At 40.2% G+C, this 19398-nt stretch overlaps 1 protein-coding gene across 1 annotated transcript in view; it reads left to right on the top strand.

The window, feature by feature from the left end:
• The window catches only part of LOC126282341 (lipase 3-like), a 276871-nt gene that overhangs the window by 214336 nt on the left and 43137 nt on the right, over nt 1–19398 (top strand). The window contains exons 8-9 of the mRNA XM_049981998.1: nt 135–381; nt 2089–2247. Of these exons, the coding sequence (XP_049837955.1) occupies nt 135–381; nt 2089–2247 (406 nt within the window). The remainder of the gene's footprint in view (nt 1–134; nt 382–2088; nt 2248–19398) is intronic.

Here is a 19398-nt window from a genome sequence, read left to right on the forward strand (position 1 = left end):
AAATTAATTATACAGAGCAGCGTTATAGCGTTATGCATTTAGAAAGATGATTATTAACCAACCCCATGAAGATATCTGGCTAAAGAGAATGGGCTGTTATGGAGATGAAAATAACTTTCATTCACGTGTTTCAGCTGGCACGAGCATGGTATTTATGACATGCCGGCACAAATAGACCACGTTTTAAACGCCACTGGCCACAAGCAAATATTTTATATTGGACATTCCATGGGAACGACCATGTTCTACGTCGGAATGTCTTTGAAGCATGACTACAACGAAAAAATTCGGGCAATGTTCAGCCTGGCACCAATTGCTTTCATGAACCACATGAAGAGCCCGCTGTTCAGAATTTTAGCACCTTTAACATCGGTTGTCCAGGTAAGAATTCATTCAGGATAGTTTAACGCATTGTATAGACAGACTCCACTGAAACTTCCTGCAGATTTCTCTACCAGCACTTGTCCGCGAAAGGCAAAGATCCCGAGTTCGAGTATCGATGCGGCACACAGTTTTAATCCGCCAGGAAGTTTCGTATCAGTGCACACTCCGCTGCAGAATGGAAACTTTCGTTCTGCAGACTCTACTATTTGTTAAAACTTCAACGCCATCGATAAATCCTCAAAACTCATTTGAAATTCGTTCAAATATAATCAGCGGTCACACAGAAAAGACGTAACTTACTAGGGCCATAAAACAACATTTATTTATTCATCCATTCTATTTTAACATAGCAGATGTCGTTGCTGTGAAAGACAGAACTATAGTAACAATAAACTGTGCTCATCAGCCTGCGACAATTCAAAGTTTCAGTGTTACATTCATTAATTTCATTGATTACTATGTCTATAGGCCAATTTCGGAGAAAGTATATGGGGTGATGTCCTTCTGAGAGACGTTATTGCTATGTTTTGACAGGCCTCATAGTTAACACTAAGTGAGGACAACCACATAAAATCATTACGAATCTTTACTGTCATTTCTGTAGGCACCTAGCAGTGTAAAAGCTGGTCCCTCTCAAAATATCACACGTACATTGTTCAGACGGGCTGGGAATATTAGGTACTATGCTTCGAAACTTGTTCTACGAAATTGTTACAGCAAATTGTGATTTGTTACGAGTTGCAGTTTGTTCTTTCATAATTACTTATGGTGTTTAAATTACTCCTTTCTAGCCCTCACGTATATCGAACAACAAACTTTAGATTTTCCAGCGTAGTCAAAATAATGACAGTAGCTCAGAATAAAATAAGGATCCTCGTTATAGTGATTCTAATACCAAACTAGGGCAATAATGGACGCAAAGGAAAATGGGAAGAGAGGCTCGGAAGGTAAAATAGAGGTGGATGACGACGGACGAAGCGAGTCTGATTATTCTGATGACGAAGACAAAACTATGTCAGTATAGGGAACAAAATAGAGAAGACCAAGAGAAGCATAAAAGTTAGAGGACAGGACGATGGCGACGGATAAAATGTATCTCCAACGTTGAGAAGCAAATTACATACTAATTCTCAAAACCATAAACAAACTTACTGCTAGCTGGAAAAGGAACTGTTAAAAGCTTAAAAAATTCGCACAATCCAAACAAATGGCCAGAATGCAAACGAAATCAAGCTCGAACTATTCATAATCGCTGCCTATTGACTAACTCTTAATGTTGCTCCCGATATCAGTACCTAACAGGAATTATTCTACGAGAATGAGATTTCCATTCTGCAGCGGAATGTGCGCTAATATGGAACTTCCTGGCACATTACAACTGTGTGTCGGACCGAGACTCGAACTCCGGCCCCGAGTTCGAGTCTCGGTCCGCCACACAGTTTTAATCTGCTAGGAAGTTTCAATTCTTCTACGAGTCGGTTTGAACCATCCAATGTGTTTTGCCCCACTCTTCCCTACCATACGACAAGATACGAACACCAATTTTTCCACACGTAGTTCAGATACACAAAGCATGAAGTATTTTGCAGATTGCACTAGTCTAAAAAACTTTACAATCGCTAACCTACCGTTAATATTAATGTAAAATTATTTCTAATGTGATTTATACCTGAATAAATACCTCTTACTATGTATTGGTTTCAGACGATCCTGAAACTAATTGGAGCAACGAGGTTTGCTCCTAGCCCAGAGTTAATAAAACGTATCCAACCGAAAGTCTGTCAGAGCAACGTTATCACAGAGAGAATATGTAGAAATATAGTATTTCTCATCTGTGGCTTCGATAATGATCAAGTTATTGACGTAAGTTACTTTCTTTCCTTTACAGAACTAGTTGTTATAGATAATGATCCTAAATCTGAATCTCTACACTATGTATTTAAGTTTATTAATGTAACAGAATCATTTCATAAAGTGGCAGTTATCCATTCTGGGACTAAATAAATGATGTTGTTGTTCGTTGTGGTCTTCAGTTCTGAGACTGGTTTGATGCAGCTCTCCATGCTACCCTATCCTGAGCAAGTTTCTTCATCTCCCAGTACCTACTGCAACCTACATCCTTCTGAATCTGCTTAGTGTATTCATTTCTTGGTCTCCCTTTACGATTTTCACCCTCCACGCTGCCCTCCAATACTAAAATGGTGATCCCTTGATGCCTCAGAACATGTCCCATCAACCGATCCCTTCTTCAAGTTGTGCCACAAACTCCTCCCCAATTCTATTTAATACCTCCTCATTAGTTATATGAGCTACTCATCTAATCTTCAGTATTCTTCTATAATGGTACCACTATTTATCTAGCTCTGGCATTATTGTGTCTAGCGCAAAAAGTGTTTATTGTTGTCGATGGAAAACACTAAATTTTCTGGGTGTTCATAGCTGGTGTGTACTTGAATACGCAGAGGACACCGGCACCGCTTCTGCTATGTGACAGGTATTTACTCTGTAAGTGGGACTCTGTGATCCACCTGCGTCTGCAGTGACATGGTTAAAAAATGAGCCGGCGGCAGAAAATGTTATTACGCTTGAAGACGCTTTCTAAAGCTAAGTTTAAGTGGAAAAATTCTAATGCATGTATGCATCAGTGGCGCATGATGACGGAAGAAGAAGTTGCATCTCACCAGGCAATGATACCTCAGGCACCTATGAGAGTGAAAGGAATTTTAGCCTTGTTGCTGTTGACAGGTGACAGAGTACAATACCCAGGTCGGAGCTGGGATCAGAGCCCATAAAACATTCTAACACTACAAAACGTGGAGTTTTGAGAGATGCTGACGGAAATACCAGTAAAACTAAGCGTTAGGCGGTAATTTTTTAGAGGGGACGTTTTAGGGAAATGTGATTTTTTTAGAATGACAAAAGAATGAATTTCTCAAGAGCAACGATAGCTGATAAATACTTCGGTTGATCACACGATAAATCCGAGCTGATCAGGATGTAAAAAATAATAATTAAAAGTAAATACACACTCACAAGGAGACGTTCCCAGGTTTGAGATCGACTTTCTGGAACCATCTATACGGTTATGTAGGTTAAGATTCCATGTATCATACACGGCAGCCATTCATCGTGGTGGGCCCTCATTTGTGAGTTAATGACAAAACAAAATTTCGGAATTTTGTGTGGTACTCAGTAGCGTTAAAAATTTGCAGCCAATAGTCTGGTTACGTAGTGGATAGATGCAGGATTTATTTTTGCATTTTTAAATATTTATTGAAATAACTTTGATCATAATTTTTTATTTAGTTAATTGAGTTAAGTCTAATTTTTTATTTTCTTTCCTTTACCACATAATTTTAATGGTAATATCAAGTTCTTCATTTCTCTCATTTTTCTTCCTCTCATTCTTTTTCCACTTGAAATGTTTGTTTATGTGTTTTTAATTAATTTTATGTATTAATTTCGATTCATTTTTTGTTTTATCACCCTATTTTTCGTCGAAATTGTTGTTTTCCTGATATTTATTTCTCATTTTCTTTGAATTATGTTATACTGATTAGTCCTTCTTCCATTTAAATCTTCCCCTGCGTTATTTTGCCCATAGTACATTAGGTATTTAGGTTATGTTTTGAATGTTTGTATGACGATTACCGTGCAAAAAGAATTGCATACCAGGTAACGAAAACCAAATTTTTCACACCACTCTACAGTCAATATAAATAGATTATGTGGTCTTTTGTTTTTTAACTGCTATATCGGAATTTTCAAATAATTTAATATTATAATAGATGAATGTAATTAAGTCCACATACACAAAAATTCCGATTGGAAAAAGAATGATATGAAGAAAAAATGAAACACATGAGAAGAGCCCATATGGTGATTAAACTAATGTGACAAAGAATTAGAAATAAAAAACAACATTTAAACCAGTTAACTGAATAAAAATAATAAAAGTCATTTCGATAAAGTTTTAACTATAAAAACTTTATTGCATGTGACAAAATTCGAACCCACAATCTCTTGCAAGAGAAACTTATTATCCTAGCTATTACACCCCGTAATCGGACTTTTGCTGTATCTTTCTTAATGCTATTGAGCGTCGTGCAAAATTTCGAATTCTTTTTGCCAGTTACTCGAAAACGAGGGCCCACCAGGGTGAACAGTTGCAGGATATGATACCTGGGATTTTAACATACATAACCGTATACTTGGTTTCAAAAAATTCATTCCACCTCTGGGAACTTCTCCGTGTCAGGGTGTATGCCTGCGGAAAAAAGGATACTTTGATGTATTGCTACTGGTTGATGCTGCGCTGGTGCACATAAAATGAGATGTTTTGAAATCTACAAGGAAAACGTTCAACATTTTGTTAATTAGTGTGAACAATGGCGATCAGACAGAGTTATTAGTGACATTTGTGGGGTCAGGTCCGGTTTGGTCGCAGTCACTATAAATATGACAGTTGCACGTAGAGATACTGATGTCTCCCGTTTGCAGCGTGCGTGGCACGTGTCATCTGATGTCAGACTGCAATTTGAAACCGGTAATGAGATAAACCAATAGTTTTCTGTTAAAATTAGCCCTTCAATGTTCCATTTGTCTCATGGTCATTAAAACTAGATACCCGAAAAAGAGAGCCGGAGATTATTATTAACACTGTGTTTACATAATTATATTTAAAACTTGATTTATAATCGAAATCTGTTAATTAGTTTCCATTAAGCACTTTAGGTATTAATTAATGTTTTTATAGTGTAACTTCTGTTGATTTGACTGTGGTGGAAATTAGATAAATAGTGTAGAAATAAGACCAATTATAATGTAACCTCATTCCATTACTGTAGCTGAGACAACATCTTGTAGTGTTTACTGACTGGAAATTCTGCATATAAGTGTGTTGTTTTGATGGGTCTGACTGTCTGATAATTTTCAGCGTTCATCGGTACAGTAATTTTATTAAAGAAACGTAGCTCCCCAAGCTGCCTAGCGTAAAAAAAAAACTGTCGCTGCAAAAACTGTATGCCCAAAGTCGCCATTACACAAAGTGTAAGTGAATTTCCTCAGAAGTCCCACAGAAATCAATGCAGAGGAACAACCAAGAGCAGCTATTGACACTTGTAACAACACGGAAGTTATCGTTCTTGTGAAACACTAGTTCTTTATTCACACGAAATGATGAGTGCTATCTGCAGATGATCCTAGACTGATTCCATAGTTGTAGATTTCCAGAATGCTTTTGATACTGTTGGTTCGTTCCTCACTAGGGGCTTCTAATCAAAGTGGTGCCTATGGAATATCGTCTCATAAGGATATTGTCTTATCCGTCATGTCTAAACCTGCCCTGGAATGTTTTATACAGGTAGAATACACCGAAAGAAACACCACGTAAAAAATTGTAGGTCCTAAAATAGCTGCAGGTAAAACTGTTGGAATATGCGAAATTCGTAATAGGCAGTTGGAGAAGTGTATACCCCTGCGACAGCTGTAGCAGCAGAAAGTGTATACGCATCACGGTGGGCACATGGTTGACGGCACATGGGCAGAACATGACCGTGATTTCTAAAGCGAATATCAGTTTATGTTTATAGTTACCCGGACACCACTCTCAACAATTACTATTTGCTTGAATTTGCAACTTATTTTTATATCCATAATAATTAGCAGTCGCCTTGGCAGTATTGCTAAGTATTAACAGTGGACATAAAACTGAACTAAATTTCTTCGTGATTTCTTCATATATACTTCCTAATAGTATCTGTCTTTGAGCAAGTTCCAGAGTTTCATAGTAATGTGGAAGCCTATTTATGTTTTCAACCTTTTGAAATATGAAGAATATTGTATGCAATCGACATTACTTAGTTAATTTTCTGGATATTTGTTTGAATGGTGTCTACAGTTCGTTAGAAATTTTGGAAACATCAGTATAAACAGAAGATAACTCGGTCGAGTACTTGAATTTTGGTTAGATTGCTTTGCTAATTAATATCCAGACTATCTTCCAAACCCGAAGAAGACAGATTACAAAGAACAGGCTACTATTTTAGTTACACGAAGGAGGGAGAAAACGCTTATTCATACGCAGTGTGAAAACCCAGTTTCGTTTCTTAAAATCTGAGAATGAATCGCATAAATGGAAAAAAGATTTACACGAAGTATGAAATATGCGCCAAAATGAAACTCGCAAAAATATGAAAGAAAAAGCATTCTAAAGATTTAGAACTCCTCGTGTAAATCAATGCGCCGTTACCGAGCGGGATCTAGTAGGCTGGGCGCTCTGACTTGCAAATGAGATGAACATTACTGATTTCCAGGCTTTTTCAATCTGTTTAACCAGATTCACAGAATAACACAGAAATCCAAGTCGCAAAATTATGAAGTATACCTCAAGTAAACGTGTTGAGGGAGATGTCATTAACAGGTAATACTATATAGAAATTCGTAGCTGACGCGAAGACAAAGATTCTTTTTACCCCCTAAAATACGGTGAATGTAGGCAATCAGTTAGGTTTTCTGCAAGAACTGCGTGCAAACGGCACTTCATCTTTTCGAGAGATGACAGAGTCATTTGATAGTTTGTGAATGCTGTGACACATTCGTATACACCAATGACAGTGATAAGTATCAATGTATTACTGTTTCCGCAGTTTTTTAGCGTTCTTCAGGAACCTGGGGGGCAGATTAGGACCAAAAATTTAAAAAAAAACGACTGTTTAGTTGCAAAAATTTTGTAATTGACGTAGCGAAATCTGGAAAAATGGGAGAGAATAAGTTTCAATATTACATCCGATGCATCTCCTTACTAGTTGCGAAAAACAATTAATTTCTTTTGTGGCACTCTTGACCTTGACAGAACAATAACTCTTTAGGAGGACGACGAAAAGACTGTTAATGTAACTTGGGTTCCATTCGCAACTAATAGTGTGATTCAGCCTTTCGATAAAGAAAAGAATTTTTTCTTCAGTGTGAAGCATCTTTTTCAGAAAACTGTCGGACAGTGTAATTTCCGATAGCTCTATGTCATCTCAGATTTATCAGCAGATCGGTTTTGTTAAACTTCAGACGTTCACGCATTTTCAGTTTGCATCACCACATTTTAAGAACTTGATCAAGTATGCCTGATACGCAGCATAAGTCACAGAGCAACGGCCACGACCATTTCTTCCTCCGTGTTAATTTTGTCTCAATAAACCTAGTAATTACTGTGAAATGCCCTGAATGAACTGATTTTTCTTTTATCAGCTGTGCCTGGTGCAACGAAAATATTTTTTTCGTCGTCCAAGGAGGGCTATTCGGAAAGTTAGGTCCGATCGGGTGCGAAATGGAATCGCCAGTGAAAATCCCACGAAGCTATGCAAAGATGTGTTAAGCAGTATCACAATTTTCCCGGTCGATCGCGTCACGTCGCTCTTTCCAATTCTGAACGCTTAGTGATTCTTAGAAAATAGTGTCTCCAGCCAAGTATGAGGTCCTGGTGATGGACTTCACCCAGTGGCATGCAGCCCACATAACATTAACTGTCATGCGTTTCCTAACTCATGACAATCCCAGGTCGCTCTCTGCAGGGGCAATAAAGATGCTTCTGCAGCATTCTCTATGGGACGTTATTGATCACCCACAGTTCGGCCTGTAAATACCTCGCTCTGAGTTTCATCTCTGCTCACATGAACCGCTGGCTTTGAAGACAACATTTTGTCACAGACTGCAGAGCAGTGTAGAGGATTGGCGGAAAGCGTATGACGAGGATATTGGAGCGTTGGTGCAACGCTACGACGAGTCTTGCAAGTCGGAGCAGAGACTGCGTAGAGTTGCTGTGGAAGATGTAGCTAACTTGATTTTCACAGTGGTTTCCATTTCACGACCTGTCAGTCCTTTCTTTCCGAATAGACGTCGTACATTGCCTTGATTTTCTTTCCTCTCCTAGTCACTTGTGTGACAATTACATATGCGGCAGTTTAGTTGTCGATTGAATTGCAAGTTATTTAAACAATTAATGAATTGAGGCACTTTTGGTGAGGTTTAAGTGCTAAAAATTCCCATGTGCGCTACGTTCTCTTATCGCGGCTGCGTCTGTTTATTCGCCAATTAGCGAGGTCGGTAGGACGGGCTGTACGAACTGCTGTTATAAGTGTTTCATCTTGCGTCAAATATGAGTAATTTTGTCGTTTTTTAAGAAATACTTGTAGGACTCCTTAGCACCTACAATTCTGACGGGTCCTATCCTTTAGTTTATTATTCACGCGTGAAAAGTTTCAAGGCTGGTTTCGACATACCGGATTGTGAGACTGGTTTCGTGATTTCCTGTCAACATGACCATTGTACACAGTCATCGTGTAAAAAAGAAGTGATACCTGGTGTTCCTAAATGAAGCATTGTAGGACCCATCTACGTAAACGATTCAGGAGACAGTCTGAGCAGCACTCTTACACTGTTTGCAAACGATACTTTCTTTATAGCATATGCAAGTAATCATAGGAAGATGGCAGAGTAATCAGAACATGCAGCAGATCTACCAAAGAGACTGCATACCCAACACTCTTGCGTCCTCTTCTGGCCGGCCGCGGTGGCCGAGCGGTTCTCGCGCTTCAGTACGGAAACGCGTAACTGCTACGGTCGCAGGTTCGAATCCTGACTCGGCCATGAATATGTGTGATTCCTTAGGTTAGTTAGGTTTAAGTAGTTCTAAGTTCTAGCGGACTAATGACCTCACATGTTAAGTCCCATAGTGCTCAGAGCGATTTGAACCATTTTTCCTCTTCCGGAATAGTGCTGCACGGTATGGGATTCTTACCAGAGGGGTTTATGGACGACAGTGCAGATGTTTAGAAAAATGGTTCAAATGGCTCTGATCACTATGGGACTCAACTGCTGTGTTCATTAGTCCCCTAGAACTTAGAACTACTGAAACCTAACTAACCTAAGGACATCACACACATCCAAGCCCGAGGCAGGATTCGAACCTGCGACCGTAGCAGTCGCACGGTTCCGGACTGCGCGCCTAGAACCGCGAGAGGATGTTTAAAGAACGGCAGGTCGTTTTGTGTTTTCGCGAAGTTGGCGAGCTAGTATCTACATCTACATCTACATCCATACTCCGCAAGCCACCTGACGGTGTGTGGCGGAGGGGTGTGGTACATGAATTGGGATGGCAGTTATTAATTGCAAGGCATTTTTCGTTGCGGCGACGTCTTTTCACCAAATTTGAATTGCGAAATTTCTCCTTCGAATGTTATAATATTTTTCGACGCCCACCTACATAGGGATAAACGATCAGCGTAATAAGAAACTTAAATAAAAAAATTAAAAAAAAGACGACAAAACTTCTAAAAAGTAAAAAAAATACATATTGCCCCTTTAAGTTTAATGTGAATGTAATATTCTGATCCAAGCGTTGCCACGTCGGGAGACCGGACAGTAAACAAAAAAAAAAAGAAGTTAACAGAAACTATCTTTTCTAGAAGAGAATACTTCCATTATTGCTATATATAAGCCTCTTCTGTTTGACGTCATCCCTTCCAGTTCCTCCCGTCTCGCATCCACACCTCGTATTAGCTAGAGAAGTTACAGTTACTCGTTATACAAACACGAAGTTCAATTTGTCTGTAATTAGCATAACGTTGTTAAGGAACAGAGTTACCTAGTTGTTGTTGTTGGTTTAAAAAAGGGAGGAAGGGGCCACACTACGAGGTAATCGGTCCCGTTACCTAGTTATTTTATACATAATTACGTACCAGCTTAACTAAGTTCCTACGTAATTGCGTAAAAGTATGCATTGATCTAGCTTATGAGGCCCATGTCCTGTAGTGATGTGATGATACGTACTGGCTCATGCTTCATTAACCCACGCGCTCCAGTCGAACGGTGCGTGGTATGCGGCGCGTGGTGAGTGACGTGGTGCCGCGACCCTAACGAGGAGTCGCAATAGGGCAGGAGTCGTTGACGGTCGCCTCTGTGCTGCGAATTTTTCCGAGTAAATCAGCTAAGACGCAGACTAAACGATTTGATACTGTTGTTTCAATATTTACGTTCTTTGCCTAGGTACAGGGTGTTTAAAAAATGACCGGTATATTTGAAACGGCAATACAAACTAAACGAGCAGCGATAGAAATACACCGTTTGTTGCAATATGCTTGGGACAACAGTACATTTTCAGGCAGACAAACTATCGAAATTACAGTAGTTACAATTGTCAACGCTGCGGTCTGGGAAACTCTATAGTACGATATTTTCCACATACCCACCATGCGTAGCAATAATATGGCGTAGTCTCTGAATGAAATTACCCGAAACCTTTGACAACGTGTCTGGCGGAATGGCTTCACATGAAGATGAGATGTACTGCTTCAGCTGCTCAATTGTTTCTGGATTCTGGCGGTACACCTGGTCTTTCAAGTGTCCCCACAGAAAGAAGTCACAGGGGTTCATGTCTGGCGAATAGGGAGGCCAATCCACACCGCCTCCTGTATGTTTGGATAGCCCAAAGCAATCACACGATCATCGAAATATTCATTCAGGAAATTAAAGACGTAGGCCGTGCGATATGGTCGGGCACCATCTTGCATAAACCACGAGGTGTTCGCAGTGTCGTCTAAGGCAGTTTGTACCCCCACAAATTCACGAAGAATGTCCAGATAGCGTGATGCAGTAGTCGTTTCGGATCTGAAAAATGGGCCAATGATTTCGTTGGAAGAAATGGCGGCCCAGACCAGTACTTTTTGAGGATGCAGGGACGATGGGACTGCAACATGGGGCTTTTCGGTTCCCCATATGCGCCAGTTCTGTTTACTGACGAAGCCGTGCAGGTAAAAATAAGCTTCGTCAGTAAACCAAATGCTGCCCACATGCATATCGTCGTCATCAATCCTGTGCACTATATCGTTAGCGAATGTCTGTCGTGCAGCAATGGTAGCGGCGCTGAGGGGTTGCCGCGTTTGAATTTTGTATGGATAGAGGTGTAAACTCTGGCGCATGAGATGATACGTGGACGTTGGCGTCATTTGGACCGCAGCTGCAATACGGCGAACGGAAACTCGAGGCCGCTGTTGGATCACCTGCTGCACTAGCTGCGCGTTGCCCTCTGTGGTTGCCATATGCGGTCGCCCTACCTTTCCAGCACGTTCATCCGTCACGTTCCCAGTCCGTTGAAATTTTTCAAACAGATCCTTTATTGTATCGCTTTTCGGTCCTTTGGTTACGTTAAACCTCCGTTGAAAACTTCGTCTTGTTGCAACAACACTGTGTTCTAGGCGGTGGAATTCCAACACCAGAAAAATCCTCTGTTCTAAGGAATAAACCATGTTGTCCACAGCACACTTGCACGTTGTGAACATCACACGCTTACAGCAGAAAGACGACGTACAGAATGGCGCACCTACAGACTGCGTTGTCTTCTATATCTTTCACATCACTTGCAGCGCCATCTGTTGTTGAAAATTGTAACTACTGTAATTTCGAAAGTTTGTCCGCCTGAAAATGTACTGTTGTCCCAAGCATATTGCAACAAACGGTGTACTTCTATCGCTGCTCGTTTAGTTTTTATTGCCGTTTCAAATATACCGGTCATTTTTGAAACACCCTGTAGCTTCCTTTTATTTAAATTTCATAATTTACCATTTTTATAATATTTTATTTACTTAGCGGACCCCCGACGCAACGATGAAAATATTACGACGTACACCAAACTGAAAGATGCAATACATATATATAGGATTTTTTGGAGTTTTTTTTTAATTTGTAGTTTAAGCCTTATTTAATGGCTTTAATGTTTATATTTTACGAGCAGGCTCGGTACGATCCACATCCAACCCCGCACTCACACAAATATTGTCCGGGACGACACACGAAATTGCAACGCGAGATCTTGCCTCGCCGACATCTGCTTATTCTGAAATTACATATATCTTCATAAATATTATTACACTTGCAAGATTTTGGCAATGCAGTATTTAAAAATATTGTTATATTTCGAATACTTTGCACTTCTGACTTGTAGCTACTATTAGTAATTAAAATGCATTAAAAACTATCATCGTATTTTACCATTTTGACTTATACGATTTACGTTTTTGTTTTTTTAATTCACACATCTATTCATCGACCCGTTTTAGTATATATTTAGCTTATTTAGGTAGTACAAGCAATAAGCAGTGGCGACAATTCTAAATCAAGATAGGAATCTGCCACTGAACTCTTCTGCAGTAGGCTGCCTTAACTATTATGACAAAATCATGTGATTTAGGACTGAAAGGTAGACCTCAAAAATAACTACAAACAAGTCTGGGAGAGCATGTCTTTGTCTGTTACAGCTGAGTCACAGTCATCCTTTTTCTGCTTAGTAGGTGCTAAAACGGGCGACTCGAAAAGACAAAAATCATCACTGTTGATCAACATTTAACTAGATATTTTTGAGCTCTACACTCTGGTACTACGTAACTTAATGTAGCTCTTATGTGTTGCGTAGCGTATATCAAGAGAACGCGGTGGCGGAAAACGTTTTTACTTAATTTAGCTGAAGAAATTTAAACGGCTGAACAGACTTTCATGGAACGTAGATAAAAAAAAAACTGCATTAAAATCGGACCTTTAGTTTTGGAACTACGATGCCACAGAGAGATACGTAGATACACACGTTAAACTTATAGCGCCCCTCTGCTTGCGTCGGGGGTTAATAAGAAAAATCAGAGCTCTCACGGAATAAGAGTATATAAGTGTTTATTATTCCCAAACGCTGTTCGAGAGTGTAACGACAGAGAAATAGTCTGTAGATCGTTCAAGAAACCCTCTGCCAAACAGTGAAGTGTGAACTGAAGAGAAGTGTTATAAATGTAGATGTAGTTGCAGATGTAGATTATTGCAGTGGGGCTTGTACAGATGTCTGTTATACAAGCTGAACTCTTACGTTCGCATGAAGAAGCAGCTTTTCTTACAGAATTTCATGTCCGTTAGTGAGCAGGCTGACAGTTTGCTGGAAGGGATAGTTACCGGTGATGAAATGACATTACATTTACCTGGAGAACGCAGTTGCCCAGTGTGGTAACACAGGATTCAGAAAAGCTTTGCTGTGTCTCTGATATCAAACGCGACCACCAGTATACGTGTTCTGTGTCTTCTCTGAGTGACACCTGTTTACCTGTTCGTCATCACTGAAAATAATATTAAAGGATACGAACACATGTACACCACATTTCACACGGATGATTACAAATAATTGTACTGAAGCATTCCGTAACGGCGCACTGTTTGCGCGTCGGCTGCACACAATGTTTTCATATGATAACCCCCTTCGCTCTGTCTCCTACTTCGTGGTTTCTTCCCGTCAGGTATCATCAAGGGCAGAGTTCACACATCTCTCCTTGATCAAGGTTTTCGGAATTGAGAAGGTTAATTACCGCAGCTATGAACGATGTCACACAAGCCTCTTTTACAGGTCTTCGCGAGAAAGAGACTATAGCCTGGATCTTTACTCCGTATTACACACGGGGTCCACACGGAGTGCTGTATGCACCGCAACCGAGTGAAGTGACGCAGTGGTAAGGTACTACTAGACGTACGTTCCGGAAGTAGGTGATTTAGATTCCCGCCGGCAATCCAGATTAAGTATCCCCGTGATTTCCTTAAGTCGCAGAAGGAAGATTCTAGGATTTTCCTTGTAAAGGACATGCCCTATTCCATTTCCATGCTTCCTCTATGCGTCTTTGTGCTCCGTTTTTGATGACGACGTCATCGACGTTACGCTAGATCCGAATCTTCCTTGCTTCATAATCTAAGTAATGCGTAGTCTCCGTCATTTGGGATAATAGAAGATAATGTATTCATGTTCTGTGTTATGGAAAATATAGAATTATTAAACACCTCAGTAATTTATAATGACTGTCCACAGAATCATTAGTTCCTTAACATGTCTTCCGATATTCTTCTAAAGGTTTTTCGTTTAGTATCTCTTCATCTTGATTTCTTTAGCGTCATCAGTCTTCTGTCTGGTTTAATGCGGCTCGCCGCAATTTCTTATCCTGCACTAACCTCTTCATCTCAGAGTACTTGTACCCTACGTCCTCAATTATTTGTTGGATGTATTCTAATTTTTCTCTTTTTTTATAGTCTTTACCCTAGTCTTTACATCTAGTACCGTGGAGACTGTTCCCTGATGTCGTAAGACATGTCCTACCATCCTCTCTCTTCTTCTTGTCAGTGTTTTCCGTATGTTCCTTTCTTCGCCGATTCTACGAAGAAACACATCATTCTTTAGTTTATCAGTCCACCTAATTCTCGATATTCGTCAGTAGCATAACATATCAGGCGCCTCGATTCTCTTCTGTTCAGGTAGATTTATATGTTATGAAATATGAGGGCGTGCCGGGAAGTTATGTCTCCGTAGTTTTTATGTGAAAATTCTTAAAGCTTTTCCATAAAATAAATGTTGTTAATATTCTACATCTTCAGCTCAAAATTGTAAAGTGTAACATGGTGGTGTGTTACGTTACTGAATTAGTGCGTGAGAAACAGCGTGCTGTAATCGGGTTTCGACTTAGAAGAATTGGTACAAACATAAAGCACCCCTCCTTCAGCGTGACAATACCAGACCTCATACGAGCGCTGAGACACCTGCAGCTATCTGAGGCCTTGCGGTCACTGTCGTCGATCATCTTCCATGCAGTCCCTACTTGGCCCCTACCCAATTTTCATCTGTTTACAAAAAATTAAACAACATAGTGAAGAAGCACTGCAAGCAGAAGTTATGTTGTGGCTCCGTCAACAAAGTCAAACATTCAACAGCGTCGGTGTCAAGAAACTGGTTTCATGCCAGGAGAAATGTGTTCGTCGCCAGGGTGATGACGTTGAGAAATAATTACGTATACAAGAAGAATAAAGATGTAGAAAGTTAATTAAGTTTGTTTTATTCGAAAAGCTTTAAGAGTTTTCACATAAAAATCTACTTTGTATCAAAAAATGGTTCAAATGGCTCTGAGCACTATGGGACTCAACTGCTGAGGTCATAAGTCCCCTAGAACTTAGAACTACTTAAACCTAACTAACCTAAGGTCATCACACACATCCGTGCAAAAGGCAGGATTCGAACCTGCGACCGTAGCGGTCGCGCGGTTTCAGACTGTGGCGCGTAGAACCGCTCGGCCACTTCGGGCGGCACTTTTTATCACTCCTAGTATTCCCCATCCTCCATTATTTCTTCGTTTGGTGCTCTTCGACAGAGGAAATAGACTTTCACAGAGCCAGTAAAATAGCAATACCTCGTATGTAACTTTCCAAACCTGTTATTCGTTGCCACTATTCAGTGTTACAGATTAAAATATTTCTTGCCCACCCATCTGTTCTAAGAGGTCCACATTGATCATTTAACGCAGTTTACTGTTGGTAATAACGATTTTTGATTGTGTGAAGTGCTTCATTTCTCATTAATACACCTTATTTCATTCTTCATTCACACTGGACGTGGAAAGATGACGTAAACCAACTCACTGTGGTGATGTTTCACTCGTATACTATAAAGTAACAGTTTTTCATTTCTTTGAGCATATTTTGACGATACAACATATAATTAAATTATTAATTTGACTGTTCTTGTCCAAAAATTCGTTGCAGCTCAACAAGTTGTTAAGGCTGCGGCCGTACACCACTATTGTAAGCTCTCGGTGCTGAAGGCAGCCCGTTACCGTTATGCTGAAGTAACTCTAGATAAGCAAGCGTTTCTGAAGGCAAAGAAGGCAAATATTGCCGCACCATGACTCTCTGTGTGTTTTTTGAGCTGTAATACGAAGTGTGGCCGCGCGTACGTAAAGCAACGTGTATCACGACAGCAACGAGCCCAGCTACAGGTAACATGTGATCATCTTGAAGGTGCCTCTCTCGTTATTTTCTTTCACCAAGTCCCCCACACTGATCATAGAAGTAGGTGTGCCGATATGTTCCAAACATAAATCCCGTTTCTTCCAAACATAAATCCCGTTTGTTCCAAACATAAATCCTGGGCAGATATCACCATGATCTATCATCTCTCGCTTGAGCTACAAGTCAAAATGAAACTACGACTCTGCGCTGTACGCTCAAATTGCGTCAGACCAACCAGATACCGTATCACATTCTTGAGGACCCCACGTAGTATATCGATGTGCTCAGGTCTATTTTTCATGTAGCGCTGGTGAAGGGAGCAATGATGAGCAGAGGAACTTAGCTTCAGCCAATGCGCAGGCTGTCATGGATATCGCAGCTACGTGAATGGAGGAAGCCCCACAACCTTCGCGTAGTATAGTTAACTATATCCCTGCTTTGTGCTGCGTGCCAAGCACCTATGAAAATTGTTCAGATGGACCTAAGTACTATGGGACTTAACATCTGTGGTCATCAATCCCCTAGACTTAGGACTACTTAAACCTAACTAACCTAAGGACATCACACATCCAAGCCCGAGGCAGGATTCGAACCTATGAGCAGAGCAGCAGCGCGGTTCCGGATTGAAGCGCATAGAACCGCTCGGTCACAGCGGGGTCGGCGTAGCACCTATGAAATCAGAAGCGGCACACCAAAGAAACAAAATCTTACATCTTTGTTGTAATCAAAATTCAAGGTAGTTTAATGATATGTTCAGCAACGGTATTTACAACTCCAAATTGGGTAATTTATTCTTTCATTTGACAGTCTTACAGTCATTTTCCACACCATACAATTACTACTATTACCTACCTTAATTTTTAAAAGTTTTACGGGGACGTCAGTCAACTGTCTGATTTGCTGCGGACCACCTCATCTGTGCCAACTCCTTCGTCACAGAGTAGCACTTACACGCACCGTCCTCAGGTACCTATTGGGTACTTATATTCTAACCTCTGCCTTGACGTGTAGTTTTTGTGGTCTGCAGATTCCAATAGCACTACGGAGCTATTCTCTGATGACTTAAGATATGGTCTAACATTTTCTCCTTAGTTCTTGTCACAATTTTCCACATTGTGATTTCCTCACCGACTCTGCAGAAAACCTCCTCATTTCGTATCTTGACAGTCCACATAATTCCCAACCTACTTCTGTAGCACAACAAACCAAACGCTTCGAATCTCTTCTTTTCCAGTTTTATCACAGTCCATGATTCACTTCTAAACGCACGTCCTCAAAAATTTTTTCTTCAGATTAAAACCGATGTTTGATGCCAGTAGCCTTTCGGCCAGGAATATCCTCTTTGCCTTTATTAGGCTACTGTTTGTGTTCATTTTGTTTCGTCCATCATGCGTTACGTTCCTTTCAATGTAGCACAATTCCTGCATTTCGTCTATTTCTTGAGCCCCAATGTTGATACTAAATTAATCGCTAATCTCATTTCTACTACTCCTTATTACTTTCTTCTTTCTTAGATTTCCTCTTAATTAGAATTCTAATCTTATGAGATTGTTCATTCATTCAACAGGTCCTGTAATTATTCCTAGTCATCACTGAAGATAGCAGCGTCGTGAGAGAATCTTATCTGTGATATCATTTCACTTAGAATTTTAATCTCACTGCTAATTTCTGTAATTTCTTTCCCGGTGTACGGATTGAACAGTAGGGCCGAAAGACTTCATTCGCACCTTATGTATGCTCTTTGTAATCTGTCAAATTCGTTCTTTTCTTATCGTTCTTTCTTGATGTTTGTGCATGTTGTGTATTACCCCTCTTTCTCTATAATTTACATTTCGAAATTTAAAGCATCTTGCACCATTTTGTACTGTCGTAACCTGTTTCAAGATCGACAAATTCCATGCACATGTCTTCTGAATTCTTGCGCCCCCTATATTAACAAGCGCAATGTAAGGGTTACCCCTCTGAATTGTTATCTAACAAATTCTCAGCTTTCTTTGCCATCCTCAGCATATTATTCTTGACAGCATAATGAACGAATCTGCTGCTAAGCTGATTATGCAGTACTTCTCGCATTAATCTCACATTGCTGTCAATGTATACAATATTTTCTGAACTTCTCCAAGTATGTCTCCTGGCTCACAGAAGGCTTCTGACACCGTTACTCACAAGCGATTTCTACATAAACTGTGTGCCTATTGTGTACCGTCTCAGTTCTACTGGAGTCGTGATTTCCTGCCAGAAACTTGAAAGTTCGTAGTAACGGACGGAAAGTTATCCAGTGAAACGTAAGTGATATCTGGCTTTCTCCAAAGAAGCATTATAGGCCCTCTACTGTTCATAATCTATGCAAATGAATTAAGAGACAATTTCAGCAGCTCTCTTAGACATTTTATACATGATGATGTCATTTACCGTCTCGTGAAGTCAACATGAGATCAAAACCAATTGCAAAATTATTTAGACAAGATATCTGCATGGTGCGAAAAGTTTCATTTGAATCGAAACAATAAAAAGTGGAGGTCATCTACAAGAGTACTGAAAGGAATCCGTTAAATTTTGGTTACACGATAATCCACACAAATCTAAAATCTGTAAATTCAACTAGTTAGTAATGTGGCGAATGTGAGTCAAGGATTTCGCTTTATTGAGGATACAATAGGTATATTCAGAATGGTTCAAATGGCTCTGAGCACTATGGGACTTAACATCTGTGGTCATCAGTCCCCTAGAACCTAGAACTACTTAAACCTAGCTAACCTAAGGACATCACACACATCCATGCACGAGGCAGGATTCGAACCTGTGACCGTAGCAGTCGCGCGGTTCCGGAGTGAGCGCCTATAACTGAATAGGTATATTGAAGACACTAAGCATGTCTGCTCTCTTCTGGAGTGTTGCGGCGCAGTATAGGATTTGTACCACGAAATCTCAGCTTGTTGGGGTGGGACTGATTAAAACGAGGGCGTTTTTGGTTGCAGCGATATCTTCTCACGAAATTTCAGTCACCAACTTTCTCCTCCGAATGTGGACAAATTTTGTTGGCACCCACATACATAGCGAGATATGATCACAGTAATAAAATAAAATAAATCTGAGCTCTTAAGGAAAGATTTAGTGTTCGTTTTCCCCGCGCGTTGGTCGAAAGTGGAAATAACTTGAGGGTGGTTCGAT

The sequence above is a fragment of the Schistocerca gregaria genome, chromosome 7 (genome assembly GCF_023897955.1).
Source record: "Schistocerca gregaria isolate iqSchGreg1 chromosome 7, iqSchGreg1.2, whole genome shotgun sequence".
NCBI classification, from domain to species: Eukaryota; Metazoa; Arthropoda; class Insecta; order Orthoptera; family Acrididae; genus Schistocerca; species Schistocerca gregaria.